The sequence below is a fragment of the Gorilla gorilla genome, chromosome 9 (genome assembly GCF_029281585.2).
Source record: "Gorilla gorilla gorilla isolate KB3781 chromosome 9, NHGRI_mGorGor1-v2.1_pri, whole genome shotgun sequence".
In the NCBI taxonomy this organism is placed as follows: Eukaryota; Metazoa; Chordata; class Mammalia; order Primates; family Hominidae; genus Gorilla; species Gorilla gorilla.
Window position 1 is genome coordinate 51,584,030 of NC_073233.2, and position 20,503 is coordinate 51,604,532.

The following is a 20,503-nucleotide window of genomic DNA, read 5'->3' on the forward strand; positions in this document are numbered from 1 at the left end:
TACACCTTCACTCCTCGGCAGGTGTTCCCTCATCCCACCTTTTGGAGGTGGGTAGGGTGGTGGGCTGGATGTCACACATGTTGTTTCAGTGAGAATGGGCGAGGGCCATAGATTCTGAGGGTTTGACAGAACTTTAAAGGTTTTCTGGGCATTGCCGAGTTGGTGCTTTACATGCCAACATAGGACCCATGGGTTACAGTGGGAAACGTGCATAGGACTCAAAGCTCCATCTCCCATTTATTAGCTGTGTGACTTTGGGCAAGTCGCTTGGCCTCTCTGAGCCTCAGTCTCCTTATCTTAAAATCATTTAGTAAGATTAACCAGTGGTTGTCAACCTTTTGTAGTCTGTTATTTACCTTCCTCCCCTGTCCCCACTGGAGCCCCCATTTTTTAAAAGATTTTGATCTTTAGCATTTATTAATTGATCTCTTGGACACCTTGTCACATGGGCTATTTCAGCAAGGCTTTGTGAAATACTGGAAACAGTTGAAGGACCCCAGCCTTACCACCATCAGAGGCCTGTGGGTATCTGGGAACCCCAGTGGTAAAAAGTTAGTGAAGAGTAGAAGAGATGACCTTTCAGTTTTTCAATCACTTATAATATTTAGTTGATATATTTTCCATATGGTGTGAGGCAGGCAGGGCAGGTGTCATATCCAGTCTCAGAAAACAGAGATTCTTAGAGGTTTGGAGATCTGCTTGAGGTCCCACAACACGGTGACGTTGGGACAGGGATGGGTTCTGGCTGGTGCTGCTTCTCCGGACAGGGCAGCTGCTCTGCTGATGTTCACACGGGCCCACGTGCCTGTGGACTTCTAACCATCCACACTTGCCCAGCACTGTGCCGGCACCAGCGGGCACTCAACAAAGGGTGGCCCATGCGTTCTCACCTGTCTCCCCTCCCCGCCAGGTACGTGGTCATCTCCCGGGAGGAGAGGGAGCAGAACCTGCTGGCGTTCCAGCACAGTGAGCGCATCTACTTCCGGGCGTGCAGGGACATCCGGCCTGGGGAGTGGCTGCGGGTCTGGTACAGCGAGGACTACATGAAGCGCCTGCACAGCATGTCCCAGGAAACCATTCACCGCAACCTGGCCAGAGGTGAGTGCCATGCTCCACATGAGCTGCGCCCACCACTGAGCCCCAGGGGAGACCTGGATAGCTTGTTTTGGAGCTTCCTGAGAAATACGGTTCCCAGCAATGGGAAGACCCAGAGTGATTCGGGGGAACAGATGGTTGAGGTCTGAGCAGCAGCTCTGGGCCAGGCAGGGGCCACCCCAGCATGTTATCTTCCCCTAGAAATGGTCTCAGAAATCCTTACCACACACATTTCAGAGTATTCATGACAGAGACATGCCCCCAAAACTGAACAAATATGTTTAATCAAAATGTACCCTATTTCCCCAACTCCAGTTGATGAAAAGATGTTACAAACTGCCACTGCCGCAATAATGATCACAATAATAGGTAACATTTACTAAATACTCAATATGTGAAATACTGACAACAGTCCAAGGACCCCACTCTACCACCGTCAGAGGCCTGTTGGGTATCTGGGAACCCCTGTGGTTAAAAGTTCATGAAGAGTAGAAGAAATGACCTTTCATTTTTTCAGTCACCTACAATATCTGGTGTTGATATATTTTCCATAGCCTGTGAGCAGATTTTCTGCATGTTCCCATGTAATCATCATAGCAGCCATCCCTACCCTGTCAGTGCACCCTGAGAAGTAGATGGAGTCATGGACATTTAGGACAATGCCCACCTCCATCATCAGAAGTCCTCAGCTATAAACTCTTAATACTCATGATCCCACGTGGATTCTTTTACCCATCTTACAGATGTGCAAACCGAATATCAAATGAATACAGTGATTCATCCAGGGTCACCTGGCTAGGAAGGACAGAACTAGGTTTCTAATCCATATTGGTCTGACTTCAAGGTCTAAGTTCTGACCTGCAATGTTACCTGATGTCCCAGACAAAACCAGTCCCCTCCTTGGTTCCTCCTGGTGTCTGTACCGCAGTCCTAATGAGATGAGGTGAAAGAACAATCTCTATCAAAAGAAGAAGGTTGGCAGGAGGTGGGATGGTGACTTAGGTGTGGGAAGCCGGGTGGGTTGGGTGTCCATCCAGAAGCAGTTTTAACTACTCTCAGCCCCTAGTCCTTTACCCTTTTATTCCATCCTTATCCTGCCCAGGGTAGACTGGTGAGTCCAGGCCCTTCTTTCAAGGGTGTTTTGTTTTTGTTTTTGTTTTTTTTTCCCCCACTAAAACCACGCATCCAAACACCTAGAGTCTATCTGGTGCCAGGAACCAAGGCTGTTCCCAAGCCTCACCATATCGTGTTCCTGACCAACTTACTAACTGGAAATAAATCTTCACTTGGAATATGAGGGGAGAAGATGAAAAGGGGGTGGGAGTGACTTATTCAAATTAAGCTATCTTTAAAAGCAAAACAGAACAAAGCAAATTGTGGACATTGAGTGCACAGCTGCTGCCTGACTTGGTAAAAGGTATCTGGAGATGATGGGCAGTAAAAGGAGACCCCATAAACATACTCATTTCTTGTCTTCTTTGGATCTCAGGGTTTGGCACATGTTGGTTTCACTTGGCAAGGCGTGCTTCCATGATGAGGCTGCAGTGGTTTCCATGTGACCTCTGGAGATGCCTCATGTAAAAGTGCCTGATACATAGTAGGGACTCAATAAGTCTTTGTTGAATGGATAAAAGAAGAAATGAATGAAGACAGCCAAGAAGCTTTCTAAAGAATCATACCACTAGAAGAAAAGAAAACCCAGAGAAATCATATCTGAGAACACAGATTTCATCCCTTGGTCGTAACCTTCTTGCATTCTTCTGGATTTGTGATGTCCTTTTCTTCCCCCCAGTGGTCTTCTCCAGAGCACCTGAAGCTGCATCATCCTCCATGAGCCCCAAGACCACAGGGGATTGCTCAGAGAAGGGTGTGAGCGTTCTGGAGTGGTTCAAAGGAGGTGTGTCAGACAGACTTGAAAGGAGATACACCAAGACATATGAAGATACAGGAGGGAAGAGGGTCTATTCCTGGTCAGGCTGAGCAGTAAGAAATAGGAAGGAAATTGAAAACCACAGTGGGGCAGTTCCACAGCTGTGGGTGATCCTGAAGCCCTTGGGAATGGTCATGGAGCTCAGTGGCTTTTAAATGTGTGCCTCTATAGCCTGTAGCTTCAGCGGACTCTGGTTAGTGGTGTCCCAGATGGGTGTGCCATTGCTGCTCTGAAAGGGAGATCCCCTATGCCCAATCACTCTTGGTCTTATATAGAAGGAGGTTTCTTTGTAATTGGAGGTTGGCACCCTGATGGAGGCCAGAGCATGAATTATTAGTTCTTATTAAGTAGGGATATTGGTTGTTGCCAGAAGTCTTCCTGAAGAGAGTGTAAACTATTCCTTTGTGGTTACCTTTTAAGAATAGATTGCATCTAAAGCTCGCATTCAAACAATTTATGTTATTTGACCTACTTTGATTCACTAATTTACTTTGAGGTTTTCTTTGTTTTTGTTTTCCATGTTGTATGGAGGCTTTGGAACCAATTTCATGATGCTTAAAGGTCTCTTTTGGCCCGTAGATTTTTCTGAAAGCCTTAAGTCCACAAAGATCATACTAAGAAATTTGAACAACGTTGTTTTCAAACAATGACGAGGAATCTCTGGTGATTTCTAGGCTTGACTTCCCGATGTCCTCAGTTGTTTGCTGCCTGATTGTCCCATGAGGAAAGGAAAATGTGGCTCTTGATTTTTAGAGATTTTCAATGGGCAAGTGCTGCATCTGATCTGTAAGACATACAGGTTGCATTTTCAAGTTATCTCCATCTCTCCCCTTTCTGTAGCTCAGCTGATATAGAAGTGCAGGCTGTGGGGAGCTGCCTGGGTTCCAGAAGCCTTGGAGATAAAGTTGTTCCTTAGGTATTCATGTGAGGACAGAAAAGGTGCATCCTGAATAGATAACTCCCTTTTGTGCTGTAACCTAAAGGAAACCTGAAGTCAAACATGGGGCAGGGCACAGCACCCATACCAGCTATGGGAAACCAGGCGTGGAACATCCGGACTGCTTATGGCAAACCCTTGGCCTTCAATCAGAAGTCTTTTGCAAATGGAGCCATCAGAAGCCTAAGTACATTTTAGTTCAAGTCATTGTTCAGCGGCACATCACCTAGGGCCCCTGCACCTGGTCTAGGAAACCTTTGAGATTTCTGAGTTCCATAGGCTACTTTCAGGACCCTCTAAGGGCTGAAGAGATTCCTCTGCCTTTTTAGCATCTCTCACCAGGAAGCATCAGCACTTCTGTAGCAGTTTATGAAACTATGTTGGTAATTTTTAAAGAATCAGGCTAGCTGGGTGCCATGGCTCATGCCTGTAATCCCAGCACTTTGGGAGGCCAAGGTGGGCAGATGGCTTGAGCCTAGGAGTTTGAGACCAGCCTGGGCAACATGGCGAAACCCTATCTCCACAAAAAGTACAAAAATTAGGGTGTGATGGCTTGTGTCTGTAGTCCCAGCTACTTGGGAGGCTGAAGTGGGAGGATCACTTGATCCTGGAAGGTGGAGGCTGTGTGAGCACCACTGCACTTCAGCCTGGACAATAGAGTGGGTCTCTGTCTCAAAAAATAAAAATTAAAAACAAGGAATCAGTCTAAAATAATTTATGGTTGAGGAGCTCACCAAAGTCTTTGAAACAATTGAAAGTAATTCAAAGTGAATTGAAGTAATTCACATGATAGAAAGAAATAGGCAAGGAAACGTCCTTTGAATTGCCAGGTAAGGAGACATGGCTATATTTCCTGACTGCTTTGGGTCATTATGGCTACCTTGTCCTTTATCTTGTCGGAGGCTGCCATGTTGGAGCCCTCAGCGCCATAGGTCTCCTTGTCTTCCCCTTTCTTCTGCCCTTAGTCGTCAGTGAGAACAACAGAAGTTCAGATCGTGCTTTCTCACATGTTCCTAGTCTGCTGACTGCTGGGAGAATTAGAAAGGACAGTTGCCATAGGATGGACTTTGCCTTAAGTAGGCTGTCTCCAGAGCAACGAAGGAGGAGGAAGGAGTGAGGCCTATGGTGTTTCATGTGTACCTTTTACCAAGTCGAAGCAGCCATCTTGTCATTGCTAGGGCTGAGGGGAAGCTGCAAAGGTTGGGGGAGTTGATACTCACTTGGCTCTGAGGTATGTTCCCACCACCCAGTGTGATTAAGTGGGATGTTGTTTTCTAGGGTCATAGGAAAGAATGTTCAATTACTCTCCCTTATAGATTTCTCTTAACTTATAACCATAGAGCTTGTAGACATGAGGCTTCTTGGAAACTGTCTCTTTATAAAAGGTCTTTCCACCGTTCAGGTCCTATGAGTCTAGCTCTGATGGACCACTGAGTGATTCGTATCTCCCCTTTGCAACACTTGCCCCAAAAGCCCAGATCTAGAGGGATGTGTCAGGTGACCTAACAGGAGGCCTGCTTTGTTTTCTGTTGGTTTCTCCAATTTGGGGGTTTTCCCCATTTCCTTACACCCTGGTTTTCCTTCCTAGGAGAGAAGAGGTTGCAGAGGGAGAAGTCTGAGCAGGTTCTGGATAACCCAGAAGACCTGAGGGGTCCCATTCATCTCCCTGTGCTGAGACAGGGCAAAAGTCCCTACAAGCGTGGCTTTGATGAGGGGGATGTACACCCCCAAGCCAAGAAGAAGAAAATTGACCTGATTTTCAAGGATGTTCTGGAGGCCTCACTAGAATCTGCGAAGGTGGAAGCCCACCAGTTGGCCCTGAGCACCTCACTGGTCATCAGGAAAGTCCCCAAATACCAGGATGACGCCTACAGTCGGTGTGCAACAACAATGACCCATGGTGTGCAGAATATAGGCCGGACCCAGGGGGAGGGGGACTGGAAGGTCCCCCAGGGGGTCTCCAAGGAGCCAGGCCAATTGGAGGATGAAGAAGAGGAGCCTTCATCATTCAAGGCCGACAGTCCTGCCGAGGCCTCCCTTGCATCTGACCCTCATGAACTTCCCACCACCTCTTTTTGCCCTAACTGTATTCGCCTAAAGAAGAAGGTTCGGGAGCTCCAGGCAGAATTAGACATGCTTAAGTCTGGGAAACTTCCTGAGCCCCCCGTATTGCCACCACAGGTACTGGAGCTCCCAGAGTTCTCGGACCCTGCAGGTAAGTTGGTTTGGATGAGATTATTGTCGGAGGGCAGAGCACGCAGTGGGCTGTGTGGAGGGTAGCCTAAAGCTCTCTGTGGAAACCACCTTCCGGGAGACCTGAGGAGTGTAACGTGGAGGCGGCTACCTCCGTGGGTGGGAGCCCAGGTCCTCAGTGTCTCTGGCAGGCCCATCGGCAGCTCTGCCAGGTGCTCTGTGTGTTGCCCTTGTATCCTCCTTGTCAATAAAGGAAGTTCCGCTGCAGAAGGGGTGTGTGCTGTGTTCTTGACCCGTTGCCTTTCTCTGGTACTGGTGTCTTACCCCAAAGCCCAATTTCTAAACCCAGTCTTTCTCTGTCCCCAGTCTCAAGCAGGGTGTCCCACTGGAGAGATCTCTTGGCTTCCCTAACTTAGTCCAGGAACACAGCCTTGTTCTTCTCTTCCTGAATCTCTGTCCTGCCACACATAGTCCCAGTTCCTTAGCCTGGAGTTCTAGAAGGATGGAGAGTGAGGGGATCCAGGCCATTCACCTGCATGGCTTTGCCCTATTCTGTTGGCTACCTGGATTTCTAGAGTTGGTCAACAACTAGGCAGGTTTTCTAGTTCATATCTGCAGCTGAGGGAGACTGTTTACATAGCACTTACTCTTTTAACCACATCCCTTAGCTCAGAATGAGGTGTTTCTTGTATTCAAAGCATGCGTCTGAACTAAACTGCATTTTGATCCTGAAATCACTTGGGGCCATATCCAAGATGCCTTTGTTCACATTAATGAAGGGCAAATGAATCCCAAGTCCTTGCTATATAACTTTGGAATGTGTGATGTGCTTTTCCTCCTCCATTAGATCTACTCTCCTAGCTTTTGCTGTCCAGTTGATAGGGGGCATTTAAATCCCTCAAACACCCACACATGGAGGGCAAGGGCAGGCAGCCTGGAATCTGGTGGGTGTGACAAGGCAACCGTGGACAATCACAGGGAGAGTAAAAGTCACATGGGCAAGCAGGAGTGCTCATAAACTAATTCTGGGCTGGGATTCAATCCATCATAGGCTTCCACGGACTTCTGTTTCCCACGGTGTGGCACCTACCTTCCAGGAGTGTTTCCTGTGGATTTTGGAAAAGCCTGTTTTCTCCACCAGGTATAAATGTTTCTTTCCCATTTGTTTTTCAGCCTCAGAGAGCATGGTCTCCGGCCCCGCCATCATGGAGGACGATGACCAGGAAGTCGATTCAGCCGATGAATCTGTCTCCAATGATATGATGACAGCGACGGATGAGCCCTCCAAGATGTCATCGGCCACCGGGCGCCGAATCCGGCGCTTTAAGCAGGAATGGCTGAAGAAGTTCTGGTTCCTGCGGTACTCCCCAACCCTCAATGAGATGTGGTGCCACGTTTGCCGCCAGTACACGGTGCAGTCCTCACGCACCTCGGCCTTCATCATTGGCTCCAAGCAGTTTAAGATTCACACCATCAAACTGCACAGCCAGAGCAACCTGCACAAGAAGTGCCTGCAACTGTACAAGCTCCGCATGCACCCGGAGAAGACAGAGGAGATGTGTCGCAACATGACCCTGCTCTTCAACACCGCCTACCACCTGGCCTTGGAGGGCAGGCCCTACCTGGACTTCCGGCCCCTGGCGGAGCTGCTGAGGAAGTGTGAGCTCAAGGTGGTGGACCAGTACATGAACGAGGGAGACTGCCAGATCCTCATCCATCACATCGCCCGGGCCCTGCGGGAAGACCTGGTGGAGCGCATCCGCCAGTCACCTTGCCTCAGCGTCATCCTGGATGGGCAGAGCGATGACCTGCTGGCCGACACGGTGGCTGTCTATGTTCAGTACACCAGCAGTGATGGGCCCCCGGCCACAGAGTTCCTGTCCCTGCAGGAGCTGGGATTCTCTAGCACAGAAAGCTATCTCCAGGCACTTGACCGGGCCTTCTCGGCCTTGGGCATCCGGTTGCAGGATGAAAAGCCAACTGTTGGCTTGGGTGTAGACGGAGCCAACATCACAGCCAGCCTCCGTGCCAGCATGTTCATGACCATCCGCAAGACACTGCCCTGGCTGCTGTGCCTGCCCTTCATGGTGCACCGGCCCCACCTGGAGATCCTGGATGCCATCAGCGGGAAGGAGCTCCCATGCCTGGAGGAGCTGGAGAACAACCTGAAGCAGCTGCTGAGCTTCTACCGCTACTCACCGCGCCTCATGTGCGAGCTGCGGTCCACGGCGGCCACCCTCTGTGAGGAGACAGAGTTCCTGGGCGATATCCGGGCAGTGCGGTGGATCATCGGTGAGCAGAACGTCCTCAACGCTCTCATCAAGGACTACCTGGAGGTGGTGGCCCATCTCAAGGAGGTCAGCAGCCAGACCCAGCGGGCAGACGCCTCGGCCATCGCACTGGCCCTGCTGCAGTTCCTCATGGACTACCAGTCCATCAAGCTCATCTACTTCCTGCTGGACGTGATCGCTGTGCTCTCGCGTCTGGCCTACATCTTCCAGGGCGAGTACCTCCTGGTGTCCCAGGTGGATGACAAGATCGAGGAGGCCATCCAGGAGATCAGCCGGCTGGCTGACTCCCCGGGAGAATACCTGCAGGAGTTCGAGGAGAATTTCCGAGAGAGCTTCAACGGGATCGCCATGAAGAACCTCAGGGTGGCTGAAGCCAAGTTCCAGTCCATCAGGGAGAAGATCTGCCAGAAGACCCAGGTCATCCTGGCTCAGAGGTTCGACTCCCGCAGCCGGATCTTTGTGAAGGCCTGCCAGGTGTTTGACCTGGCTGCCTGGCCCAGGAGCACTGAGGAGCTGATGAGCTACGGCAAGGAGGATATGGTGCAAATATTTGATCACCTGGAGGCCATCCCAACCTTTTCCCGGGATGTCTGTAGGGAAGGGCTGGACCCCCGGGGTAGTCTGTTGATGGAGTGGCGAGAACTCAAGGCCGAGTACTACACCAAAAATGGCTTCAAAGACCTGATCAGCCACATTTGCAAGTACAAACAGAGGTTTCCACTCTTGAACAAGATCATCCAGGTTCTTAAAGTCCTCCCCACTTCCACCGCTTGCTGCGAGAAAGGCCGCAATGCCCTCCAGCGAGTTCGCAAAAACCACCGCTCCCGCCTGACCCTGGAGCAGCTTAGCGACCTGTTGACAATCGCTGTAAACGGACCGCCAATCACCAGCTTTGATGCCAAGCGAGCCCTGGACAGCTGGTTTGAGGAGAAGTCTGGGAACAGTTACGCGCTGTCTGCAGAAGTCCTCAGTAGGATGTCTGCACTGGAGCAGAAGCCAGCACTACAGACCATGGACCACGGGACGGAGTTTTACCCCGACATTTAGGGAGCTGGAGCTGCAGAGTTCACTAAGCTGTTGAATATTTTTTTAATCTATACTCATAAGCTTTGATATATTATATAAATATATATTATATTATATTATATATATATATATATAAACTCACACTGAAAATTTTTAAAAACCAAGGTGATGCGTCCACCAGAAGCCACTGGGAGCTTTCAGAAAGGAAAAATGTTGGAAACTGACTCTTGTCTACAAAATTTGGCAGCTGCAACATACATGGCAACTCATTTTCACTCACAGAAGCACGTGCTGGGGCCTCCTGTGTTCCCACCTTACTGTCCACCAACAGCATAAGCTAAAATGACAGGTCTCTGTCATCACCTTTAGGTAGCTCATTTTGTTTATGTTTTCATTTGCGGGTGGCGGGGCTCTGGGTTTGGGTTTATGTTCTTGCCTTTTCTTTTTTCATTTGGTTTTATGATGGGAGGGAGCTCCTCGGCCTCCTCATTGACATTCTGGTCCGGCTGAATCAGATCTCTGACTTAAGTCAGGGTGGGTTGTCTGTCTGCATTTGGGAGGCGGGGGGGTTGACCTTTCTCCCTCCCCACCTGACTTCAGCTTGAGATCTTTTTTTATTCATTTCCTGATGAGGGTTCCTTCACTGTCCTACAAACAAAAGTGTCGGTCAAACTGTGACACTGCCACACCTCACCTCTGTTGCCTCGTCCAACCCTGGGTTGTGGATCCCTTCCTTCCAGCCCCCCTGGAAACTCACAATATTACCCATTATACTGAAGGCAACATTGCCTCACCGCCGAGCTTGAAATTCTGGGGAAGGGAGAAGGGGTAAGCTTTTAGCATTCCTGTTTTTACGAGGTGGAGGATAAAACAATATAATTCCATTCCAATCCAGGGCTTTTGGGGAGATGAAGAGCCAAGAAGTCCAGACCCCAACAGGGGAGTGATTTTTGGCTAAAAAACAAGGAAAATGAGAAGTACATATTTGAGTTACATGGATTATTTATACTTTTTCTTTATAATCATATCATGTGTTGAGGGTATTTTTTTTCCTTTAATAATCAAGAAATGCCTGCTATAGTTCAGTGGCAGGTGGTGTCAATGCAAATTGTGCCCTAAGTTATGCATAACTCAAATGAGAGTCTGTAGAGATGTGGTCCTCCTTTTGCAACAAGGCTGATAACATGCTACATGGTCATAGGAAACTGGGGAATGTGTCTCTGCCTGTAAACTCTTCCTTTTTTGAACAGGGTAGAGATGTCCTAAAGAAATGGAGAAAAGAAGAGAGGACTCTCAAGGCATCATCCTACACAGACACACACACACAGACACACACACACACACAATCACAATATACAATATAAGCTTTAGAAATAGCCACTTGCCTATTCCCTGGGGCAAGTAGTGGTTTAAACTAGAGGAGTCTGATCAATGCTCTTTCATTCATTTAACTACCGGTATACCTCGCAAGGGAGTTTTAAAAAATGTGCGTGAGCTGTTAAAAACTTCTGTTCATGTTCCTACATCTGATTTATGCATATTTTATATGCAGAGATCCTATCACGTGGATGCAGGTCATTTTGGGGGAGGGAGGAAGATCTGAATTATATACATGTGGTCAGTTCTGCTGAGAGCTTCATCTCTTGGTTGGCAGAGGGTGGTGTTATCTGGCCACAGGCAAGGCCCCAATGTCTTCAGCCTGCTTGGTTCAGACATTATAAAACTGTGGTGGCTTCCTTCCTTCTTGGTTTATGTTGTCTCTGAGGCCTCCTGCCACCGTTGAGAACCATAGTGGAAATGTCATCAACACTGAACATGTTATAGCCCTTTCTTGGTCCCACCAGTCCCTTCATCCCCTACCAATCCCTTCCCCTTCACCTCCATGGTCTTGGTGCTAAGATAACTTTAGAATCATTGCTGCTAGTCAATAGCTTTTCATTATATAAATATATTATATATATTATATATTATTTTTGAAACATTTTTGTTTGTTTTCAACAGTGATGTAGCATGTTAAAAAACAAAAAACAAAAAAAAAAATGGGTTCCTCCAACTGTCCCACTGCCAGGCCTCATATGCTGCCTTCTTCAACAAATCAATGCACCCCTGCCTGGTGACATCCACCCCACCTCCCACCCCAGTTGCACACGTTTCCCCACCCTCCTCTGAGCAAGAAGACAGTTAGCAGGAACTAGCAAGGAAAGGCTGAAAGCCTTCTGAGGCTTTGAGATTCCCGCCCCATTCCACTTCCCCACTTTAAACTGATGTCTCCCTCCATCTGTTCCTCCCATCAGGGTCAAAACCTAACTGTGGTCAAATGGGATGCTGTTGCAAAGCACCAGGTCCCACCTGGCCCAGCCCCAGCCTTGGGACTTCCTCTCCCCTCACACACGCAAACTGCTGTGTCTGGGGAGTTTTCACTGAACATTGCAGAGACTAAGAAGGGTTGAGGGCAGAGATGGCTAGCAAGACAGGGCTTGGTGAGGGCAGAAACAGTAGGTTGGGATCCTTTCTTCTGGCCAACAGTTGCCTTACACCTTACATTGGTTAATGGGTAGGGAGGAGCAGGCTAAGGCTCCCGCTCATTTGAAAACCAGGAAGAGAGAACCAGTGTCTTCCTGAGCACCTGGTCAGTTGGAGCTACTCTTTTTCCTCTCAAGAGATCATGGCCAAAATGAGCTAAAATCTTCAGCTAGAAGGGGAAAAGCTTATGGGCCAGTGCCAGTGCCTACCCTGTAGTTCCTGAGAAAGCTGAGAGTAGGTGACCCGCTTCTGGCCTAGCAGAATGAGCTGCTATGCACAGCATGCAGCTGCAGGGGTCACCTCCTGAGCTGGCCACGAGACCTTGGAAAAGCTAACCTCTCAGGTGGTCTTGAAGTTAGGTTAGGGCATCCCTAAAACTCTGGGTGCTTGTGGCTTCTGCTGAATTTAGCCATGCCAGGGCTGTGGCAGACACTCTGTAGGCCACATTGCCATGGGACAGGGAATAATTTGGGTGATACACCACTGCAATTTACACGGGGTCTCTTCTCAGCTTGGATGCTCCCTGGGAGGCCCAGTGCTTCTGTCCTGTGAATTCTGCATGTGATTACCCATGATTTCTGTCATAAGCATTTCCCACTCTTCTGCTTGCTTGAGAAGGACTTGGACTGATGGGACACTCAGGGTCTAGCCCAGGGAGCAGGTGCTTGGCTAACCTAATCTCCCCTTGATGTGTATACAGAACTGTGGAAAAGCAGTTGGTGCATCCCAAATGTTGTTACTTCAGACAAGACAGAGCCCTTTAACTCAGCCTCTGGCTTAGGAGTGATGACTACAGGCTTAGAATGAAGTGTGTCTCTGGGGCTGAGACTTGGCATAACTGGGCTGGCTGATTAGTGACTTTCTTTGGCTCGTAGGGTTGGTGGGAAGTGAGATCAACCTTGAGGCCCAGGTTTGTGGCCAACTGTGCCAAGGCGATACCTGGCAGAGCCTGGGAGCCAGAGCCCTTATGATTAACATGATCTGCTTTTCCTTCATGGAGGACAAAGAAAAAATCCACTGCCATCTAGTATCTGTGAAACATGAGGACAGCCCAGTCAAGTCTGTAACTCTTGCCATGTCAGAATCCCCAAGTTTTGCCTGCCTGGTTGAATATGAGAGTCCAGGCATCAGAAACAGCAGCCTTATTTAATTTAATTTTTTAAATGACTGGCCTATGACACCTTGTGATGCTAGGCACATCCTCATTTCCCCATCCTCACTTGAGACTGAGAGCAGGCTCAAGTTCCAGGGTCCCTGGATGGCAAGGTTCAGTGCTGGGCCCTGGAATCTATGGCACTTGGGGGTCTCTGACCTCAGCCTCTGCCACATGTTTCCAAGTTGAGTTGTTTTGCTGAGGTGGTCCTCCCCTTGAGTTGCTTATGCCAACCCTTTAATTTAGGAAAAGTACCTTGTAATTACTTAAGGTAATGTTTAAATGTTTTCCATTCATTTGGAGGTGGTGCCAACAGGGGGGAAAGCATGCAGAAGGCTGGAAACAATAGCTGAGACCCTACTGTGGGCCCACAGCCCTGGCCCAGCTGGCACTGAGGGGCTGGTGCCATGTTACTTGATCGCCTGGAGCCTGATGGGACCCAGGAGGTGGCCTGAGGGGTTGAAGTATAACTTCCCTCTTCTGGATCCCCCCTTTCATTTTCCTTCTACCCCCTCTAGGGATGGGAGTTCTAGACCTAGGTCTGCTTTTTGCTTTCAGTCTGGGTTGATTTCCAAGTCGAATTCATGCTTTTTCTTGGCCCATAGGTCCAATTTTGGCAGAAGGCATTGGACTTGTGCCCCCTCCCTGCTTCAAGAGGCAGATCTAGCCAAGCCAGGCTGAAACAGCTGAAACAGGCAGGCCAGTCCTCCTCAGACAAGAAAGGGGGTTTTCAGAGGGCAGTGGTGTGCCCATTCCAGACACCAGTCTTCTGGGGAGGTGGTGCCGTGTCATGGGTTCTAGTCTGGCCTCTTCCTCAGTCCTCAGGAGGACCCAAGAGACTGGCACGCCCTTCTCCTGCTTGGAGGGAAACCCATCTCCCTCTTGGTGGGGGCCCTTCTCTTGCTGTCTGTTGGTTAGGGTGCTTGAGCTGAGTGGATGGTGCTGTGATATTTTTAAGGAGCCTTTCAGGCAATCTTTGCATGTTAGCCAGAGGGAGAAAAAGTGCCCTTTTGGGAGGAAAATGGTACGCCCCTCCACTTCCATCTGGCACTCCCTTCCCCCCCACCCCCTCAAGTGGTATCACCCTGGAAATACCTATGCAATCCAGTCTCCCTAGGAGAGAGTGCATGGAAGCAGGGGTATGTGCAGTGTAGAATACAGATGCTACAGCATATATGTTGTATATATGGACATATACAGTACGTATACACACAGAGTAAGAGAGTAAATCACGTCTATATATCTATAAATAATATCCTATATATTTATACATTTCTATGTTTTAAATAGATATAAAAATAAGAGTCTATAGAGCTGGGAGAGCAGTGGGAAGCCTGGCGCTGTGTTGTGCAAAGGGGAAGGGAGCACGGCCTTCGGAGAGGGAGCCGGGGAAGGCCAGCAGGCAGGGTTGGCTGGCAAGGGGACCTCCTACCCGGAGTGTTGGAGAGGAGAGTGGCTGGGTCCCGGCTCGCTCCATGCACTTTCTCTCCTTTTCCACAGGCTTGGTCTGAGGTTGGAAGGAGATACCCCCTGAGCTCCAGCTGAGGTGCCCCCTACCTCTCCCCACCCCCACAGCCTATGCTTAGGCGGTCACTGCTGCTTGGCAGCAGGACGTGGTCTCTGACTCCTGGTGGAGGGACCACTGCACAAACTCCTTCAAAACCCTCCCCCACCAGGACTGAGCAGCGTCAGTGGCAATAGGAAAGGTGCAAACTGGATCAAGAGCTGGTCCAGGAAAGATACCGCCCCTGCCCTGTTAGATGCTTCTGCTGCCCCTAGAGGCCAAGCCCCTGAAGTGCAGCAGTCCTGGCCTCCCTCACTTGCTAAACCACTGTCAGGAGGAGAGGATGCGGGCAGCGTGAGCATCGCCAGGCAGCGCTGCCCACCATCCACAGGCTTTCTGGCCAGGTCAGGGGGCATCAGCTAGCAGGAAACGGTGGGAGAGACATATCTGCACACTCATAAATTCAATGGCTACTCCAGTCCAGAAGCAGGGCTTTGGCCCAGCCCGCTCCGCGCAGCAGCTGCTGCTGGCTGTACTCAGGACAACGCTGTTCCCCCTCCCTCACAGAGTCCCCGTGGCCCCTCCCCCACTCCCGCCGTAACAGGCAGGTTTAGTTCACATACACTGTTCGCATTCTGTGACTTGAGGCAGAGGCTGAGCTGGGATACCCCAAGCTCATCCACTTTCGTTGGGGAGGGCCCCTCCCTGGGTTTATCACCAGCTCCTAGCCCGGGCCGGGCGGGGATGTATGGGGGGCACCGGTGCAAGCTGGCAGCATGACAGAGGGCTTGTGCAACCCTGACGGGACCCAGAAGCCCATTTGCTCCCAGTTTCCTCTCTCTGTTTTTTTCCTCCTGGAGGTAGGAGAGAGGGCCTGACCAGGCACCAGATGATGGAGCAAGGGCAGCTGCATGCTCCCTCTCTCCAGACCAGCCTTCCGCCTTTGGGGTCTGAAGGGGCATTTGCTCCCATCCTGAGCCTCCTCTGCCCCTGTCTTGCTCTTCCCCACCATCCTACAAGTACCTCAGTCTCCAGCAGGCCCACCCCTCCACCTGCAGCCCAGGGCGGGTCTGTTCTGCCAATGCCCACCTCCTTGAGCCACAGTTAGCTGCCAACTGGGTCTTGGGACACCCTCCAGTACCTGGCTCAAGAGAGACCAGGCCGGGCCGAGCCTTCTTCCCACTGCAGTGGACTAGACCCACGGCCAGGGGATGGGCATCCCCAGGTAGCAATCCCACAATGCACTGTACCTCAGAGAGAGAGCACGCCAGGGGCACCAAGGGACCGAGCCCTCTGTCCAGAGGGGGACAGCGGTCACAATACTGCTCACCAAAAGACAAAGGCCAGGCTGCCCTCGGGCACCTCTCAGTCTTCACTTTTGTCTCTCCGGAAGAACCAGCAGTCTGATTCCGTCTATTTCAGCCCCCGTCTCTCTCCTCTCCACCCCCACGCTGCTGAACCGTTTTCATGTCAATCACAAAGGAAAAATAAGTGGGGATGGGGGGAAATACCTAGGAGTCTATTATCACATACATATTAATATGTTAATACTTTCTTTCTTTAAAGAAAACCTCTTGATGTTATTATTTTGCAGACTACGCTTTATAGTACCTGTGTGACGGGACCTAGAACACTGGATACAAATAGAGCTATGTTGGTTTATCATAATATGTACGCAGAAACTTTCTTTTTGTCATATTATCCTTGTAATGTAAGAAGATTGTTAATAAAAGCATTTAAATTTACTCACCACTGTTGAATTGCTGCCTCCTTTCCTCTATCCCCGGCCTGTGCTCTGGTTGACTCAGAACGGGCCCCACCGCAAGGGCTCAGGTGTCAGAATAGGAGCCTGCCTGCTGCCAGGTTGGAAGGAACTAGAAGAGGCCACTAGCCCCTTCTTGCTGCTCTCATTGTTCCCCCATTAGAGTCTCCTTCCAGCAAGTAACCTACGTACCTCGCCCACCAGGCAGGCCAAAAGAGGTGTGACCGAAACCGTTTAAAATAAATCTCTCTGCCCCCATATGCATTCATCCCACAAGAATCTCCTGGAGGCAGCACACAAGGGCTGTTGCAGATAAACTGTTGTTCTCATTCTCCCTCAAGCTGCCTGGCATGGTTCTCTACTTGCAGACCTATCGCTGGAGAAGGGTCTTTCCTCAATGGTTTGTCATTGGCACTGGTATAGGGGTGATGAGTGATGCTTTCCCCACATTGTTTTACAAAAATTAGTATAAATCCAGTGAAGACACATAATATGTTTTAATTTTTTCCTCCTGAGCTTCTCAGTCCTCCTACTTCCAGTTTCCCTGCCCTGCCCATTTGTCTTCCTTTTAGGAGCCTTCCTAGTTCCTTTTTCTTAACCTCTGTCTTCTGCCATTTTCCTCCCAGCCCTTGAAGGCTTCCTTCCCGTGGTTGATCACTCAGAGGCCTCCTGTTGTGAAAGCCATTCAACAGACCCCATGGAACAGTCTAGTTTTCTTCTTCCCAGAGGAGGTGTAGGGAAAGAAGGAGCAAAGAGACATAGCTGTCCACACCCAATCAGCCCAAGTGAACCAGGCTCAGGCCCGCCCCCATGCTGGGCTACACAGATTTGACCCACCTTTGCAGCAGTATCTGGAACATGTTAATGATTTCATCACCAGGAAGCAAGGGAAGGAAAGACTCCCCATTTGCACTTCACCATGAAGTTGGTCTCCCCACAGTGGGACTTGTAGGAAATGATAAGGGGGTGAGATCTATTCCATTCCCTTCCTCCCTCTTTTCCCCAGCTTCTCCTGTCCCTCCTTCCCCAAGATTCAAGGGCAAGTTGAGTCCAACCCAAAGAGGACTTAGGAGAATGACCAGCTGCCTGAAGACCTGAAAGGCTACCATGCAACAATTTCTAGAATGATCTTTTAAAACTTAGATTCAGTCATGGCATCTGCTCTGCCTAACACCTTCCACTGGTTTCCCATTGCCCTTATAATTCAATCCAAATCCTAATTATGACCCATCAGCCCCACACAGTGCAGCCCTGCCTACCTCCCAGCCTCATCTGGTCCTCCCCTGCATTGGGCTCCAGCCACACTGCCTTCAACTCACTAAGCTCTTTTCTACCTTGGGATCCTCTGATGCCATGAGCCCCCTGCCTGGGATAGCTTTCCCAGATGGTTGCATGACTGAACTCTTCTCCTCTTTTAGGTCTCATCTAAAATGCAGCCTCAAAGGGGTCTTTCCTGGCCAGCCTATCTAAACTGTATAATTACTCTGTGTGTGTGTGTGTGTGTGTGTGTGTGTGTGTGTGTGTGTGTGTGTGTGAGAGAGAGAGAGATAGAGACAGACAGACAGACAGAGAGAGAGAAAGACAGAGATTGTTTTATGTCCGTCTTCCCCTTCCATATGGTAACACCCACAAGGGAAAAGCTACATAGTGGGCATTTAATCAGTGGGTATTGAAGGGGTGAATGAACTTAAGCCACTCCTGATAGAAGTGCAACTCCTGCAATGCTGTCTTGGTCACAGCTGAGGTCCTAGGTTCTTCCATGTTACCTGTCTCTATCTTGGTTTCCTTCCTTGATCAGAAAGACCCTGCGCCTGACCTCTGGTTGCATCTAACCTTGACCCGGCCCCTACTCCACAAAGCTGGAGGTTGTTCCCATGGTACTCACTTGAGTTCCCCTCCATTCCGACTTGCTCTTGCCCCTTGGACAATGTTCTGCCCAATCCAGCCAGGTGCCTCCTAGTTCCTATAGGAAAGAGAACTTTTCCAGCTCCTTCCAGCTTGCTGATTCTCAGAGTTCATGCTTCCAAGTAGCATTTTTAAGCTACTGCCTATGCATGTAAGTGATCTTCCAATAAAGACCCTGGGCTACTGGCTGTACCCCAGAGCCTTGGCCTTTTAGGGTTAGACCATCCCAGACTCAAATCCTCCTGTGCCTCTTTCAACCTATGGGACCTTGGATGAGTCATCCTATTCTATCTCTTCAGTGCTTAGCCCAGAGCCATGGTTTACTAGGTGCTGATTATCATTATCATCCTCATTGCGACCGCTAAGATCAGGGTGAATGAGGTGCTAGGAAGCATCAAGGTTTCCTGCTGCCATCCTCTTTCATCCAGAATCCCTGGGGCTTCCCGGGGTGACTTTTAATGCAGAGCCACTTACATCTTCAACTGGCGTGGATGCCTCTACCTAAATGGGAATCACCATTCCCCTCTCAGAGAGATCCTCAGGGCACCTTGTTCTGCTTCCTGCAGCTCATCTCACCTGGCCCTCGAGAAAGGGACTGCAGAGAGGTTCTGTTTGTTCTGGCTAGAAAAGCAGGTTCCTCCTTGCTTGTCCCTGGTTGGAATCCCTAGGTTTCTGAAACAAGATTTCTGCCATTGCTCACTTGCCAACAGGCTGTCCTGAAACACAAAGAAAGGGCACTGGGAAACTGAGCTGGGGAACTATATGCCCTAGCATGGATAGGCTGCACTGACAGGAGACCAAACCTGGCTGGGGATGAGCGAGCACAGGGGCCAAATCACACAGTGGCCACCAGTAGCTCAGTTTCCATGGCAACGTCTGGCTTCTAGAGATGGAGGCGCCTATCTGGGAGAAAGTCTGGCTTCCTCCCATCCTCCTCCAAGGTAGGGGTCTTCTTCTCTGGCTTGAGGAAGCTGCTGAGGTCCCTGCCAGGGGCCATCTGTGCTGGCTCACCTGCAGGAGATGAGGAAGTGGAGCAAGGGGACAGTTCGCCAACACTTGAACTAAGAAAATGCCCAGCTCCCTAAATCCATCCACAGCCACATCCTGTGGCTTTATCCTTGCCAGGCGTCTGCCTCAGGAGGGAGACAGAACAGATGCTAGAGTTCAGAGCTCCTGAAATGGTGATGCTTCCAACTGGCTCTAAAAAAAAGAAAAAAAAAAAAATGAAACTCTTGGATGGAAAATTACCACCAGCTCCGTTAGCAATTAAGCAAATGAGAAGAGGCTGACTTGAAGCCTCAGGTGCCATTTCAGGTTGTCTAGAGGAGTGGGTAGCTGTCAGGAGGGACTGTCAGGAGATACCGGGGGACATTGCCAGGCAGGCATGGGGCAGGGAGGGCAAGTACACATGTATATCGGTTTAATTTGTTTTATGCACAAGATAGGAGGCTAAAGGTATGTGTAAAAAGTAAGTTGTTGGCTGGGTGTGGTGACTCACACCTGTAATCCAGTACTTTGGGAGGCCAAAGTGAGCAGATCGCCTGAGTCCAGGAGTTTGAGATCAGCCTGGGCAAAACGTAGCAAAATCCCATCTCTACAAAAAATACAAAAAATTAGCCAGGTGTGGTGGCATGTGCCTGTGGTCCCAGCTACTAAGGAGGCTAAGGTGGGAGGATTGCTTGAGCCTGGGAGGTCAAGGATGCAGTGAGCCTAGATTGTGCCACTGTACTCTGACCTGGGTGACAGAGCCAGACCTTGTCTAAAAAAAAAAAAAAAAAAAAAAAGCTGTTGACAGTCTAGGTCACAGAATCACAAAATGTTAAAGCTGGAAGGAGCCTTAGTGATCATTTGCTCCAAATTCATTTTGCAGTGGTCAGTCACAAAGCCAAGCCGGGTTGCAGATTCCCAGTTTCTGAGGCAATGCTCTAGACATGAGTCAATTTTATACGCAGGAACAGTGCTTGTTATTAGAAGCATTTCAATGGAAAGTCCTTGTATAAAGTGACTCATGAACTCTGCTTCCCTCTTCCATTTCTCTTTTATATCAATCCAGACTCTTAAGTATGAGTTTTGGGTTCAGGTGGGCCATATTCATAGTTACCTGTGAAACACAGTCTGCATAACATTCGACTATGTGGGATAAAACCAACTGATCCTACTTTATTATGAAAATTTAAATGCTAG

The 20,503-nt window shown here is 49.5% G+C and overlaps 1 protein-coding gene across 7 annotated transcripts in view; it reads left to right on the plus strand.

Moving 5' to 3' along the window:
- PRDM11 (PR/SET domain 11) overlaps positions 1-16,397 on the plus strand; it is an 88,530-nt gene extending 72,133 nt beyond the window's left edge. For 5 of the 7 annotated variants that reach the window (XM_055354732.2, XM_004050987.4, XM_019037500.4 and 2 more), the window contains 3 exons: positions 911-1,098; positions 5,551-6,177; positions 7,329-16,397. In XM_055354732.2, coding sequence (XP_055210707.1) covers positions 911-1,098; positions 5,551-6,177; positions 7,329-9,493 — 2,980 coding nt within the window. In that variant the 3' untranslated portion in view covers positions 9,494-16,397. Of the gene's footprint in view, positions 1-910; positions 1,099-5,550; positions 6,423-7,328 lie in introns of those variants that run through there. The other 2 variants (XM_055354734.2, XM_055354737.2) reach the window with 2 other exon arrangements.
- Positions 16,398-20,503: the final 4,106 nt, after the last annotated feature.